A 16198-nucleotide genomic window follows, 5' to 3' on the forward strand; every position below is an offset into this window, starting at 1 on the left:
ACCTAGATCTTATGCAGGAGTCTTAAATGCTCAATCAGTTCTTTTACAGTGTGACTTGTATAGCTTTCCATTTCAGGATTTCTCTTCCTAATGCTTTGTGTAAATTAGCAGACTTTGTTCTTCATTGTGTGATGCTGTCAGGGACACCTTGTTTTAAGGGGTAAGTTAGTGAAGCTAAATTTATGACTGTTAAAAAGAACTAATGACTCTGTGACAGGATACTTGCTTGTAATCTGTTTCAGTGATCTGTCTCTAAGCCTGTCATCTCCCCAAAGCATTCTCCAGTTTATTGCATAGGTATTTACTGAGGGGGGTAAAAAAACGTAGGTAAAAACAAATGTGAAGTATTGTCTCCTTTGGTACTTTAATTAAGCTATGTTGCTTTTCTTGCAAAGTAGCTTGTAAATAAATGCTGCATTCAGCCATAAATTCATCTTGAATATGTAGGGGGTATCCAGAGACAGTGTTCTTAAAAAAAGAACAGGCAAATTACTTCAGTGTGTCAAACTTCCATGCCAAATCAGATTTGACATGTGCTGCTGTACAAATGCAACTACTTGACTCAAGGGCTAGGAGTGAGAGAGGTTTCTTGACTACGTAGCCCAGAAGATGCTCTTTATTGACTTCACACCTCAGTTTGTCAACATGCATGAAACTATACTTTTTCATTTAGGGATCCCATCCTGAGAACATGCTATTTATTTTTAGTATATACTGTTGCATGCCTGCTACTGCAGGTTATTATTGACAGGTAACTTTGTCATCATTGCTGTGGTTTGTTTGTATGGTAGAGAAATAGTCTCACTCCAACAGTGCTGAAGAGATCATAATTATTGCTTTATCCATCATGTTTGTTTCTATTTCCATAGCCTTATGATGCTCTACTGTTTTGTACAGTCCTGTGTATTGCTGTCTTTGGTTTTTTGGTGGTGGGTTTTTTTTTAGTTGAACAAAGTAGAGTGAATGTAATGTGAGGTTTGTTAGTGAGGAACACCTCTAAACCTGTAATGCTGTTTTCAGTGTACTGTTGGTTGGGGTTTTTTTGTTTGGTTGGGTTTTTTAGTAAGTAATATATATTATTTACTTGAAGCTGGAGGAGGGAAGAAGGCTTATGTGACACATTCTTAGAAGAGGGATTTACAAAAGCAGGAATTCCATTTTGAGTAATGAATTGCTTAAAAGAACACAAATGGTCTTCAACAGTTAGTGTTACCAAATACTGTATTTCTGTATACATTATATTAACAACATCTCTATTCTGTAGCTTAACTTGCTTTGCCCTGTTGTTTCCATCTAGTCTTCCTATTCTAGTCTTGGTAATGTTTATAATTTCTTTTGGCATTTGGTTTCTTGGAAGCCCATTCATCAGTGAAGAAGGTGGGAAAAAAAGCAAGTTAGCCCACAAAATAGAGGTGGTTAGAGGAGGTCACCAGTATAAAACCAGAGCAAAGGGAAGACATAATGTGACATGGTGAACATTGGTAATTTTGATGAACACAGATGTATAGCTAATTGAGAATGAAGTCTTGTATTTTGACTGTTTCTCTAATTATGTTGAACAAAGAAGGTAGTCTTCAGCTCTGGATTGTCCTGCAGAGAGGCTGTCTTGACTGTGTTTGGAAAGAGTGAGTGAAAGACAGGAAGGTCCTAATTTATGTTAGCTCCTTGGAAATTGTGGAGTTTGTCTCTTTCCTGTTTTAATCAGGCTTTTTTGGAAGAAGGGGAAAAGAGGATACAGATGCACAGGCAAAAAGGTGGTTTAAGTTCTACCCAAACCATCTGTCTTACTCCGCTACAAGCGTCCACAGCATAGCAGGGTATGGTGTACACTTTTTGCTTTTGCTGAACTGTTTCCAGTAAAAGCATCTGAAACAAAGGCAATGATCCTGGCCTATACAGGAACAGAAACTGGCAAGAAATAATGCACTTTTGCCTCTTCTTCTGTGTAAGGGGAACTCTGAAGAGCAGGGGACCAGAACTGCTGATCCTAGGATAATATTTATGTAGACTGCATTAGACAGCAGGTGACAGGTAATTGTGACAGTATTTCAGGCCTTGGTTGAGGAAATATTTAATGTTCTTTGCATCCTACAACTAGAGATATGATACGAGAATCTCAGTAATTAGTAGTGCCAGTTCAGGTGATTAATTTTGTGGAGGTCAGTGGTGCAACTTTGCACTAATGGGCATTAGTTACTGCAAAAGTTAGTCAAATTATTGACCCCAGCTAGACTACATCAGATAGTACTTAAAACTCTTTAGCAAGAGAAGGAATTGCTTATAGACTCAAAAAATGCGGGCAAAATTAAAGAACACCGTAGGCAAAAGTGGAAAAGAAAGTGACCAAGGGTGTTATAACTACCTCACAGCTCCCTGTGTTTTATGTTTTAGTATCTTTAAACAGAATCTGTTTCTTGAATGAAAGGAAAACTGTCTTGCTATCAGATAAGGTTTTTTGTCTTTAATGCAGCAAGTATTTTAAAAATCAAATTTTAGTAAGGTGTGAAATGCTGTCACATCATTTGGTTTGCAATGGTAGCTTCCATTGATTATAGAAAATATATGTGTATTCTTAGATTGTATCTCCTTTCCTTTTCCACTTAAGGAAGATTAAACTATTTCTGGAATTCTGCTGATACAAGTTGTTAAAATAAGAGATTACTTATCTTCAGCTTGAGAGAGGTCTATAAGCTTTTTAGAGCTTGATTATGATTGGGTTTGCTTTGTTATAGCAGGCTTTTAGGGCATCCATTTCAGCAGATCAAAAAAAAATTCATGAGCTACTAGAAATTTGTATGAAACTTTTGTATCCTATATATCTTCTCCTATTAACTTCAAAAACTCTCAAACAATTAAGTTTTAAAAACTTTGGCAAACAAGGTCTCTAAATTTCCAGTGATGCTGGTAGGCACTGCAGTGTAATAGGAGTTCTGCATGCTGTTGCCCTTACTCTTAGTCACATCAGCGATGCCATACTCCATGGGAAAAGGGAGAAGATATTACACCATGTAGAGTTTAAGCACTTGGAAAAATTACTTTCAGTATGTCATGATACAGTGTGAAATCTGTGTCTACTAAAATTGAAAACTACCAAAAAATCCTTTTTCATTTGAAATCTATATGTTTTTTTCCAAATTCTGTATTGGTTTGCACTGTTTTATACTTCAGTTTAAGGACAGCAATCTTAAGAAGTACTGCTTGTTTGTTCCACTTCTTCATTGGCCCTTTAGAATGTTTATGAAAAGAGAGACTGTTTTAAAAAGATGAATCTGCTCCTCCTGATTGTTACTGATACCACGGGGGGGATTAGAGAGGGCATCAATAACACTGTCAGAAAGTTATTGTTGTAGAACCCTCACCAACAGGTGATTGTATTGGTGAGGACTGAGAGTGTTTTCAAAGTGCAGTAGCTCATACTACTGCTTGTACCATTGTTCAAATTGTGTGAAAATTGCTGAAACTCAGAGCAAAGGTAGGAGCAGTTAAAGGGAAACTTCTGAGTTCCTTGTTCCCAAGTTCCCCCTTTACTGTCAGGAGATGACAGATGTAAATTTTCTTCCTGAGAGCATGTGTGTGTGTAAATGTGTGTACCTTTTCTTAAATAATTCCATCTTTACTCTTAGAGTTAGCATTTAGCATGATCAGAATTTAATCTGAGTTACTGCTTATGTGGAAGAGGGTCATAGGTAATCCCATGAAAGGAATTACAGATTTATGTTCATTTTTAATAGCCAAGGCTTGCTTAATGTGTCATGGTTGGGGAGAAAGGAAGGCTTGTCTCCATTATGGTTTTTTTTAATTCCTTAGTGCAGTGGCCTCCAAAATTTTTGTTTACGCACTCCTATCAATAAAAAATATTTGAGTACACACCTCCAATGTATGTATTTATTTATAAATTATATACGACTGCTGTACAAATACCAACATTATAAAAAATACACAAGAAATGGCAATTTTAAAAGGATGAGATAATGATTAAATCATATAAGAAAATATTTTGATTTGTTAATGGCAAAAAACCCCTTTTTGCACTCGCTAAAAAGATTATTATGAATATTCTTATTTATTAAAATCTTAGTTTAACACTTTGTAATACAGTGTTTTGAAGGTATGGTTCTAAGTTCAGTTTGGTTTGGTACTTGGTTTTAATGGCTGGCATAGCTGATAAAGATACTTCACAAAGATACATGGTTCCAAATGGAAGAAGTGCATTGTTGACTGCACTTACTAAATTACGATACTAATTTTTTTCAATCCCATCAACTAATTATGTAAAGATTTTTCTTAAAACTTGGCTAGTAAATTTCCATCTGCCCTAGTGTCAATCAGTTCTTGCAAATCAGTCAGAAGGGGTTGTAGTTTTATGTTTTTAACAAACGGGTTCAAAACCCACTGAAACTTTTTGGAAGATTTTTAAACAGGTTAGAAATTTCTGTCTCCAACTTTTTAAGTGTATAGATATGATGGCTTTTATAGGTGATACGCATTATTTTGGGCAATAAAAATCACATAACAATGGAAACCTTTCCAAACATCTGTTTTCAAAATGCTCTCTCCATAGCATGAATTTCTTTAGAAAAGCAGTTGCTTTCTCATCATTAAAACGTCACCTTCAGCTGGAATGGATACAATGAGCGTGTCTATTTTTTCAAAAATACCTGCTAGGTACCATACTACTGGTGACCGCTTCTTTTCAGAGAAAAGATCAGCAATTTTGGAACACTTGTGGGTTTTTTTTTAAAGCAAACAAAGCCCCCAGACCCCACCAAAAAACTAATCTTCAAGGTCAGCAATGCTTCTGAGCAGTGAACCTTGCTTGATAGAAAAGGCTTTTATGGTCACTCCTCAGTTCATTACAAAGTATTGTAAACATTTTAGTATTTAATGGTCTTGTTTTAATAAAATTAACCACATCGATGACATCCTTTCACACTTTGTACACCTCTTGTTCCAGATTCTTCAGTGCATTAGCTTGTCTGTAGTTGATGCAGTGGATGAATTTCATGTATGGTGCTCTCTATATTACCTTTACTAGAATCTGGTTTTTATTCCAATCAAAGCAACCATTCCATCAGTGGTTACACTTGCACATTTTTTCCATAAAACTTTTTTTGTTTTAATTAAGGAAGTCATTTACTGTTGAGAAGATATCTTCTCTAGTACATCTTTCCTTTAGTGGCTCACAAAAAAGTAGTTATTTGTGCATTTCATCATTGAAACAGAAACTAGCAAATACCGTAAATTGGAACATCTGTACTTTCATCCAAACATAGAGTAAACCTCCTACAGTGCATGATTTGTTGTTTCTTCAGATCTTCACCAGTGTTTTCTGTGCATCTTTCAACAGTGTTTGCTGACAAAGAAATGCATTATTTTAGCCATTTTAGTTTTCCATGCATTATTTTAGCCATTTTTACAGCACAAGAAGTGAATTCTCCAGTGACATGTGGCATTTTTGTTCCTTGCTCTTAGGTAAAAGAACCTCAAAAGAGACTTCTAAACATTTATCATTAAATTTAGTGAAATTTTGAAAAGTACAGGTATTGCATAACTTGAAACATTGCTGGAAAAAACCGAGGTTTTTGTTCTAGATTGTTAGTTTTCAAATGTCTTTCTGATTGTGATGGTTCATCTAGTATCTCAAGGCACAATATACACGTAGAGTGAAGTTAATTGTTAACAACAGTGGATGTAAATACGTAAACAGTCTTGATAATTCCAATTTTTCGGTCCAGTTTATTGTCAGATGATATTAGATTGTCATTGTTTTTTACATTACATTACATTACATTACAATGTGGCTGATGAAGAGCTTGTACTAGAGTAGAAGTGTCAGCTCTGCCACTTTCTTGTTGTTCACTTGCACTCACAGTATTAGTGTTATTTTCAGTCCGCTCTTCTGGTTAAAATTAAGTAACATAATACATAAATCCACCTAACCAGGGAGAGGCAAACTGCAGTTTGTCACAGTCCACAGATAAGGGAATGAAGAAGTGATTGTGCCACTGTCACCCCTATGCGTTGTGGAGCATATACTTCCCCCAGGAAACCTCAGCTACCATATGTGACACAGGACCCTCAGACATATGGACTGAGTGAGATTGCCAATGTCAATCCATATATTAAATGTTTATAAAGCTGAATTCGTGGTATGGTTTTGATTTGTGGGTTTTTTCTCTGGGTTGTTGGTTGTGTTTTTTGTTTTGGGTTTGTTTTGGTTTTTAGATTAAAAATAAATCTAAATAGAAGTTCCAGTATTTTCTTCACATATCCCATGGGTTGTCTCGCACACCTCCAAGGTGTGTGCATCCCTCTTTGGAGACCACTGCCTTCGTGTGGCAGTAGTTTTGTCTTTACAATGAAGTGTGGTGGGGCTGGGAGAGGGGGAAGCTGCTTCTGTTTCATGAACACTGTAGGTCAAATATTGCAGCTAAAAGATTGGCTCCTCATAGGGGATGGTAAAGCCTTTAAATCGTGGCATTCCTCACATCAGTTAGCAGAAGTTCTTCTCACCAGGGAGGCTGACTTTCACAGATAACGTTTCTCAGTTAAGTCCTGAAGCAGAGTAACTCTGGGTCCTGCTTATGTGATAATGAGAAGTAGTGACTCATTGTTAAATTTTCTCTGGGTCAGCACTACATGTGGTAGAGAAAATCTCCTGGAGATTTTACATCTGCAGAGGTGAAGTACTAGAAATGGTTGGTCTCTGGATGTTGAATTGATTTGGTGTAGCAAACTGCTAGTATCTTGACTGAATAGAAGTTTAAACTGAGAACTACTTCTACGGTAGTTTTTCAGTAAGACTTTTTCAGTACCCCATTTTTTCATGATGGACACTGCTTAAGAGACATGGCTAGGAAATGCCACAGAAGCATTTTACTTTTCCATTTGTTGTGAGAGGAAAGGTAATTTTATCTCCTCTTTACTTAATGCTTCCTTTGTCCCAAGCAAGTTTTTTTTCATATTTAAGTGGCTTTCTTGATTTTTAGAAAAAGTTAGATAGGTCTATGTTTTTACTTTATTGCTGCTGCTTTCTTACAAGTATTACTTAAAATACAAATAAGGTGCTCCTTGATATCAGAAGTTGATCAGTAGTCTGGCAAGTTGGTAGTCTAGTCTGGTGCTGGTCTAAAACTGTATCCCATGAGAGATTAATAAAACCAAGAAAAAACCCAGTTAGTAGTTAAGTCTGTTCTTTCTTTCTGTTTGCCTTGTAGATACCTTTAGAGATAATTAAGAAGTCTTAGGCTGAAAATTTCCATTCAATTTCTGTTTGCATAGGTGGCTGGTCCTATTAGGCAGTAGAGGTTTTTTTGTGGTGTTGATACAAAAAGGTTTTCTTTTAACTGCTGGCATTTCCAGGTAGCTTGGTTAGGGAATGAGTTTCCTTTTTTCCCCTGCCTTTTTCCCTCTTTTTCTTCCCTGCCCTTTCCGCCTTTTTACTCTTTTAAGAAAAAATTTCAGTGAGAGCAGAGGCAGTGACTTTGATAGAGGGAATGAATGGCTGAACTAAGTTCCTTGTTCTTCAGCCTTCTCATGATGACACCTGTGTTAGTGTAAAATCACTTGAAATTAGCTGGTAGTTTTTCTTTTAAAAAATAAAAAAAACAGTATCAAAGCTTGAAATGATGATATATTAGTGTTACACGTTATGAAAGAAGATTGTCATTAGAAGTGCTAGACCTAACTTTTTAAGTACAGGAAAAGCAAGAACACAGTCTGCATGCAGAAGTGCGTGATATTTTGATTTTTGCATAAACATGTTCTCTTTTGGATCTTTGAGTGCAGTGACTTACATGATAAAAAGAAAAATACCAATTTACTTTCTAATTTTGAAAATATTTTTAATGCTGAAGACTCAGCACTTGTATCTCTTGGTGTATGGTGTGTGTTTTGCCTGGTGTTCTCACTGTTACTGTAGGTTCAAATCCTTTAAATTTCTCGGAGGAAAGTCCTTTAATGACTGTTGCAGCTATTCGGGATTTATAGGTATTACTTGTCGCACAGTGCTGCTCAGTACTGTCTCAATGATCTGCAGTGTGTCTTTATACCATATGTTTATGCAGAACTAACTCATGTATTACCCCATTTCCTATTGTTTCTGGGTTATAGTACAACCTCTACAAAGACAGTCAAGGTTGTGCCTCCAAGTCATGTTCTGCTGAAGCTCCGGTTGGAACATCATGTGAAAGGACACGATGAAATAAATATGTGTTGGTAGTCCTCACAGCCTATCAGTTACTTGTCCTGTGGCCAGTGAACAAGAAAGTTCTTCACAATTCAGTAGAAATTAAATCATATCTGTTAATCTTTCTATTTTTTTTTTATACACACTGTAGTTGACATCAAGACCTCTGAGAGTATGTGGTACACATGAGGAAGTATACAGGTAGAACAGCTAGTGCATTTTCACACATCTGTATTCATTTGGATGATTAGAGTTGAAGTAAGCTCAACCCAGCATAGACTAGTCTTGTGTGCTTGAACTGCTGTAGTGCTTTTTACTAGTTAATTTCAAACTCTTTTCAAGCATGTATAAATACTGCCATATCATCTTATGATTTGATAAACATTTTAGCAAGTCCTTGCTGTTTCCCTTGTTTTAAAATTACTTGCTGCTAGTCAGTTTGTCTTTTTCCGTTTCCTTGTTCTGGTTTAACACTGTGGAATAAGAAAGCATCAATAAGATGTTACTGATGCTACAACATTTAAAATTTTTTTTTTTTTCTCTCTTCTATGTACCAATTAGCAGTTAGTCTATAGTAGTGATCCTGTGTTGTCCTTCAAACATGGAATCTTTAAGGGCAGCCCTAAATCAGTTGTGGTGAACCTTATTATTTGTTCTTTCTTCTTGGTTCTTGCAATTTTCTTTCTCTCCCCATCCCTTTTGCTTCTACTGTCAGGCTTGTTTTGTAGTCTTGCATTTATTAGCAACGTGGTTGAATATTGACTAATATTTTTATTCTTGTCAGATATTCCTGTTAGTGGATATGCAGTTGGGTTGTGTTAGTCTGCTCTTGTCCAAATCAGGCCAATTTAATTCCTGTGTGGAAGAACATCAAACCATTAAAATTTCCCATCAGCTGTGATCTCACATGATTTTTGCTAGCTTATTTAAGTAAACTGGAATTTCTTTCTTCCCCTCTCCCCTCCTTTAGTCTCTCCACCATTCTATCCTGTAGCTGGTTTACATGTTTCTCATAATGTTGGCAAGTTGAGCAAGATGGCTTATTCCAGTGTTGGTTTCCCCATGCTACCTTAGAAAAGAGGTGCTTTGCTTTGGTTGCCTCTGGCTGTATGTGGAACTGAAGCTATGATTAGCACTATGTTAGTGTATATGGAAAGCTAACTTAATTACCATCCTTATGGCTTAGTGTTTTGCATCTTTTTTAAGATTTGGTAATTCACATTATTATCGCTCTCTTTGAGCAAGCCTTGCCCTGCATGGCAGTATTTGATTCCCTTCTCCTCCTCCAAAGTTATGTAGGATTTACACTTTTTTCGTGGCTTTTTGTCACGGGGACTTGTCTGGCTGGTATTTACTTGTGTCTTAAGTTTTCTCCATGCCGAATTTTCTTCTGATTCTCTTCATTTATAGCTAGTGCTGACTTCCACAGTCCCCCTGACATTTATTTATGGCACTTTGCTGTGCTGAGGAATGCTCTTGTTTTATAATGGTCTGATTTAACCAGCATTAAACATGAGGTAACATTTGTGTACAAGAGCACTTATAATTAAAATCTCTTTGGAAGATCATCATGACGTGCCGTTAGTTTCTGATAAACAGTTTAAACTCTGGTCATATTCTGTAGTGAGTGTCCTGCTTTATTTGACAAATGAGCTTAGTGTTATAGTACTATGCCTGAAGTAAGCCTTTGATGACAGAAATAGGAAGTTTGGGAGCAGCCTTGTTGCTTCCTAGTTTTCCTCTCGGTGCAAGGAAACCCAGCAGCAGTATGTTTCTCCATATTTTCCCCTTCAGAACAGGGAAGCTTCACCATGGTCTGTTTGTTTCTTTCAAAGCTGGCAGTTGCAGATGACTGATTGAGGTGCAGTCTGCAGGAGTCTGTTTATGAGTAGTTTAGTATCTTCTTTACTGGTGAGTTTTGTTGGTGTTAGCAAAAACAGAAAGAGGAACAATTTTGCTTTATTTTGTGGTTTTAAAATGTCAATTAAGTATGTGCCAGGGTAGGCAATGACCAATCTGCCCTCTCTCCCCACTCTTTCATCCTGTCCAGCTGACTGTCAGCCAGATGACTTGTGCTGTCAGAGACCAGCTAGGGTTTTGATACAAGCTTTTGGTTTTATCAGTTTTGATTCTAGCTTCATGTTTACTTTGTTTTTTAAGTGTTTCCAGTAAATGTGTATGTAATTTGAAATTATTTTGCCCTGTGGTGGTATGATTTCAATGCGTTTTCTCATGAGATCTTTAAATGGGCTGCCCAGGGAGGTGGTGGAGTCCCCATCCCTGGAGGTGTTTAAGAGTTGGGTTGACATAGCGCTTAGAGATATGGTGTAATTGGAAACTGTCAGTGCTAGGTTAACTGTTGGACTAGATGATCTTCAAGGTCCTTTCCAACCTAGATGATTCTGTCATTCTGTGAAATATGGTAGTATTAACCTAATGAGGAATCTTATTAAAGTTTTAACTTCGCTACTTTGTGAAGTTGGTGTAGAAAACTAAATGTTTCTAAGTTTTTGAATGGTCATAAAATAAATATTTATCTTTAATTATTGTGGTTTCTAAGTATGTTAAATCTGGTGCAAAATTGAATATACTGGTGAAATAATCTGGCAGGTCAAGTATAAGCCAAGGAAGGCACCCTGGCACAAGTCATACCATCAGTGACAAATTTAGAGTTGTCTGCATGGGGAATATTGCTGCTGTTATTTTAACAGAAAAATACGGTCTGCATAGCTTTTTTTTTGTGCTTCTAAATTTAATTTTTGTAAGGAGTACTGCTGATCTTATAAAGATTGAAAACAATATTTTATATATAACAGTCTTATAGTTTAATCCTGTTACCTTGGCGATTGTGTAATATCCTACTAACTTTTCATTGCAGCCGATCAGATGACGATTCTGAATCAGCATCACGTTCTGGATCTGGTTCAAGCTCTGGAAGCAGTAGTGATGGAAGCAGCAGCCAGTCAGGCAGCAGTGACTCTGACTCTGGTTCAGAGTCAGGCACTCAGTCAGAATCAGAGTCTGACACATCTAGAGAGAAGAAACAAATTCAGGCTAAACTGCCAAAAGTTGATGGATCTGAGGTAAACAAAACACATAAATGAACCCTTTGTGGGGGAAATAATTATTTAAAAAATCTTCCTGTGCAGTTAGTTTCAAGAGCAGTTTTCATTTTTAAAAAATAAGAGGTAATGAACTGATTTTGATTAGGTTTTTAACTTGGTTGGGTTAATGAATGCATGTACTTAGCTGGCTTAAACATTGGGCTGAGTTGTTCATGGATAAGTAGTTGAATTGATGCTTTTAGAATTCTCCCTTTTAGAAGTATTTTGAGTTAAATGCTTACCTAAATTTCACCATGCAGAAGCATGCACTAATTTACTGGAACTTAAGGAAGACAAAGAAACACATAATGTTACTTCTGAAATTCTATTTTTACATTGTTTCTTTAATGCTTAGTTTTCTTGTATCAATGAATGATTGTATAAAAATTTTAGGCTTACATGCAGTTGGCTTTCTGTATCGGTAAGTCAGCTAAATTCAGGAAACGGTGTTTAGAAATCTCTTAAATCCTGTGGGCCAAAATTTCCTTGCACTCTCTTGTGTTATATGGACTTAATTGGGGTGGCAGACAATACTTGTGAAAGGTAGTCATATATTAATTACCGCAAGAATTGAAGACTGCTAAGGATTCTCTGTTACATTTCTGTTCATGTAGTTCAGTATTATTGTATGAAACAAAAGCATATCAGCTAAGTGGTCTCAAAGGATTTATCTGGGTCAGTTTAAAAGTTTACTTTATAAATTTTTTACCTTAACAACACTTAAACAACTATTATTAAACGTGCTGTAGAAATTGTCCTGGCAATTATTATATAACATTCTGTTCTGCAGAAATCTTACTGCTTTAAAAAGCTATCTGATATTATTATTGCATGCAGTATTTTGTAGTGAATTTTTTAATTGATAAAATTAAGAACAGTCTTAACAGTGATGCTACTCAGGAAAAGTAACTATGTGGTAAACTGGAGACTTACAGTATATTTCACTGACTCTTGTATCTCCATTCCTGTTCAGTTTTGGAAGTCAAGTCCAAGTATACTTGCTGTGCAAAGATCAGCAGTGCTTAAGAAGCAACAACAACAAAAGGCAGCCTCATCGGACAGTGGTTCAGAAGAGGTGAATAACGTAATTTAGTTTTTTTAAATGTAAACATGCCTGTCTTATATGTTAGAATAAAATAACACAGATCCAAATGATATTCTCCAAGTGTGCATAAAAGTCTGGTTTTAGTCTATAAAAGTAACATTCAAATAACTGACATTCTTATAAGCAAAAGTAAAAATATCTCTAGTTACTTGTTTTCAAGTGAGTTGTGCCAAAATTGTAGCAACCTTGACTATGTGGTATTTTTAGGTATTCTGTGATGTATGGATAAAATTTGCAAACCACACAATGCTGACTTGCATTGTATTTTTGGCTTCTTGAAATTTGTGAAGACTGTTAAAAATGCTAAAAGATCTTTTTTTCAACTTGTTTCTGTATAAAGGTATCTGGTGTGGTTTTCAAAAATTCTGTATGGAGTAGAAAACTACATTTTTGCAAATTTTGTGACAGTTACTACAAAAGACTTACTGTGTTTAAGAATGACACCTGTATTCTAAGTATTTTAAAACCTAAATCGTAGGCTAAAGAAATGTTGACTTTGTGCACTAAGAACATCTTTTAAGGACACTAGTGACTATAAAATGGAATTTATTTTTCCATTAAAATGGAATTTTTCTTCATCATCAAAGTTATGCAATGTAGTCACACTCATTTAGTTGGATTTCTGGTTTCTTCTGGTTTAGCAGCTCATTAAAACTTAAAACCCAGAACTTAATCACCTATCATTAAAACATTAATTTACAGCTATTGTTAAGTACTCTCTTTCTGAAAGATGTTTTTCAGGATGAAATTTAATTTAAACCTAAACTTAATCCTGATGAGATTGGTTTTTAGGAAAATCTCATTTTTAAGAGGGTTCTTGTTTTTCCTTTGAGCATAGAGAAAGAAGAAAGATGCTGTTCTCAAAATTTTCTTAAACTGGTGTTTAAATGTGAAAGAATGTGGAAGGTGAGAAAGCTCCTAAGGGTATGAGATTTTATTAGGATTTTGATAGAACCATCATCTTGATTAACTTGGGGCAGTTTAAACAATGACTGTTTTTATGTAGGCACAATGATTATTTTTTAAGACAGGGTTTTTTTGTGATGTTCTCTAGAGCTGTGCTGGTACACTGGTATAGATGGATAAATACAAAAACAATAGCAGTCTTTATCTAATTCTGCATTAACAGCTACACTGTCGGGGATGAAGAGCGTAGAACATTTATAATGTGCCTCCAATTTGGAAGTGGGAGCTGATTTATCTTTTTAATGTTAGAAGTACTTCATTCTTTTTGTGATAATGAATTGGTTTTATTTTACCTGCAGAACTCATCAAGTAGTCAAGATTCTGCAGATGATTCATCCAGTGAAACCAAGAAGAAAAAACATAGAGAGTAAGATATTTTCATAATATCTCAAATTTTTTTCAGTGACATATGCTCATAATTCATGCTTCGTTTCTTCACACTTGAAATGCTTAAGTTCCCATTTAATTCATCTTGATCTTGCATTTCCAATTTTGATAAACATTTTTGAATTTTAAAATAAATTCTGAAAGGAACATATTAGTTTCTGAGCAAGAGTGTGCAGTATTGTTCAAAAACATTCATCAATGCTTTTATTTTAAAAATAATTTCTTGCAGTTTATTTTTGAGATGAGGGCCCTCCCTAAAAATTCTTGTAGGAATGGGAAACTGCTTAAGTAGGTTGTCTTAACAAATTTAAGTTAGAATCCCTTAATGCCAAATTGGTTTTTTTATGTTTTGCTTTCCCTTGGACATGTTTAAAAGTTATTACAGTATTGATAGTAATTAACTTTATTGACTAGCAAAGAATTTTAACTGGAAATAAGCTCCTAAATAATCAAAAAGTTTGTGAAAACGATTATACATTGTCATTGTGGCAGTGAGAGGCAGTGACCTGTGTTTTTTATGAATGGTGTGTAGAAATTGAACTGTTGTATCATTCCTCTTCTCCCAATTTATGAATCACCTCAGTGTTCAGGGTTGCCGGTATAATATGTTAAAATAAATGGTAGCTGGGGAAAAAAAAAAAAACCACACACAAAAAAAAGCACTTAACTGTGCAAAATGGTGCTTTCATAGCAATGAGCTGCTACCCAGTCTTTTGTTAGTTAAGAATTTGCTTTCATTTAATAGCATACTCCATTACAAGAAAGATATTTAAGTTTAGGAACCCACAACCAAACCACTTCATATATCCAGTGCCTGAATTTTTGTCCTGTGACTCTTCTGAACAAGTATGTCTGCAGTTGTTATCTGGCAAGCAAATTGGAGATTTCTCGTATATAACTTGGTACATGATCAAGCCTTAGAGGGTGATGCTTTAGATTTCCAAATAAATACAGGTCATGGATTTATGTTACTTTTTTTTAAATCTACTGCCATCTGTACAATAGACATATACATGTATTTGTCTTGAATGACTGAAACAATGGGAATGTAATTTCCTCCAGGGCCCGATGTCCTGGAAGACAGGAAAGAGATAAGAGAGGGATCAAAGCACTAATTCCTAGGCTTCTTGATTGGAAATTTTAGGAAGAGATTTCTTGGTAATAATAGTCCAGCTTTGAATATTACTACTGCTCTAGCACCTTGGTCCAGTAGACCTAAACCTGATGTTAGTACAAAGATGTAGCAATGTTTCAGTAATATACCAGACTTTTTTTTTTTTTCATTTCGTGAAGCTGTTAAGATTAAATTTGTCTGTATAAAGTCAAGAGTTTGAAGCAAGATACTGTCAATCATTGGGTACATCTTTCATCTTTCCCGTTGCAAAGTAGATCTCAGGTAAGCAGGAACAAGGAGATCCTGCTGCTCAGTCACAAGTGTCTTACTCGTAGTATCTTGTCTGGTTGTGAGCCGCTGGTTTGGGAGCTCAGTGGGGGCTTTTGAGAGCCAGTGCCACTCACAGGTTTCTGCAATTCGGGTTTCTCTGGGCGTTTCTCAAATCTGCCTCTATTTTTTGATTCCTGTGCCAAAGTTGCTGATTCTTCACATTGGCCACAGGGACCACAGGCATTAGACAATATGGGACTCTTCAGAATATAACATGACAGGCTTTATGGTTTGAGCATGTGTAAGTTCTGATAAATATGTATCTCTCCAGCTAGACTTGTTAAGTGCTTTGGTTTCTTAATGTCATGTTAATTCATTTCTTCATGCTGAAATTCATATAGAAATCCAGATTTTTGTTTTAATTTGGATTTTAAGTCTACCTCTCGATAAGAAAAAACTTAGTCCAACTGCCTTTGAAGCCATTGCGCATTTTTACTTACCTGTTATTCATTGATGGCAATTTTTTGTCTTATTGGCTGAAATAACTGTCACAAGATTTTTATTTCTGTGAAGAATGTTGAAATTACAGCAGTGAATGAAAACCTGGTTTAAAAAAAAAAATCACAATCTAAGTTACTCTTTTGTCTTTCAATACATGCAGTGAAGACTGGCAAATGTCGGGATCAGGGTCAGTATCAGGTACTGGTTTTGATTCTGAATCAGAAGAAGATAGGGAGAAAAGCAGTTGTGACGAGAGTGAATCTGACTATGAGCCAAAAAACAAGGTCAAAAGCCGGAAACCTCCAAACAGGTAAGAAGTCATACATTTGGATACTCTGGTACTATTTCTAATAAGGAATTGAATATTTGCTACTACTGTCTGTGAAAATTAAAACATTAATGCTTATTAAAAAAAATTAAGTTTTTTCAAGCTACGTAAGATGTCAGTATACTAATGCTTTCTGGTTAATACCTTTTCCTGTCTGCTGTAACTGAAAGTTGCATTCATGAAACACATGTATTCAGAAAGCAATACAGAAGATTTAGAGTTGTCACAGTTGAAA

The 16198-nt window shown here is 35.7% G+C and overlaps 1 protein-coding gene across 5 annotated transcripts in view; it reads left to right on the forward strand.

The window, feature by feature from the left end:
* The window catches only part of CHD1 (chromodomain helicase DNA binding protein 1), a 55847-nt gene that overhangs the window by 6997 nt on the left and 32652 nt on the right, over nucleotides 1-16198 (forward strand). For all 5 annotated transcript variants that reach the window (XM_074856109.1, XM_074856108.1, XM_074856110.1 and 2 more), the window contains exons 3-6: nucleotides 11067-11271; nucleotides 12266-12367; nucleotides 13663-13730; nucleotides 15796-15945. In XM_074856109.1, coding sequence (XP_074712210.1) covers nucleotides 11067-11271; nucleotides 12266-12367; nucleotides 13663-13730; nucleotides 15796-15945 — 525 coding nt within the window. The remainder of the gene's footprint in view (nucleotides 1-11066; nucleotides 11272-12265; nucleotides 12368-13662; nucleotides 13731-15795; nucleotides 15946-16198) is intronic.

The sequence above is a fragment of the Strix uralensis genome, chromosome Z (genome assembly GCF_047716275.1).
Source record: "Strix uralensis isolate ZFMK-TIS-50842 chromosome Z, bStrUra1, whole genome shotgun sequence".
NCBI classification, from domain to species: domain Eukaryota; kingdom Metazoa; phylum Chordata; class Aves; order Strigiformes; family Strigidae; genus Strix; species Strix uralensis.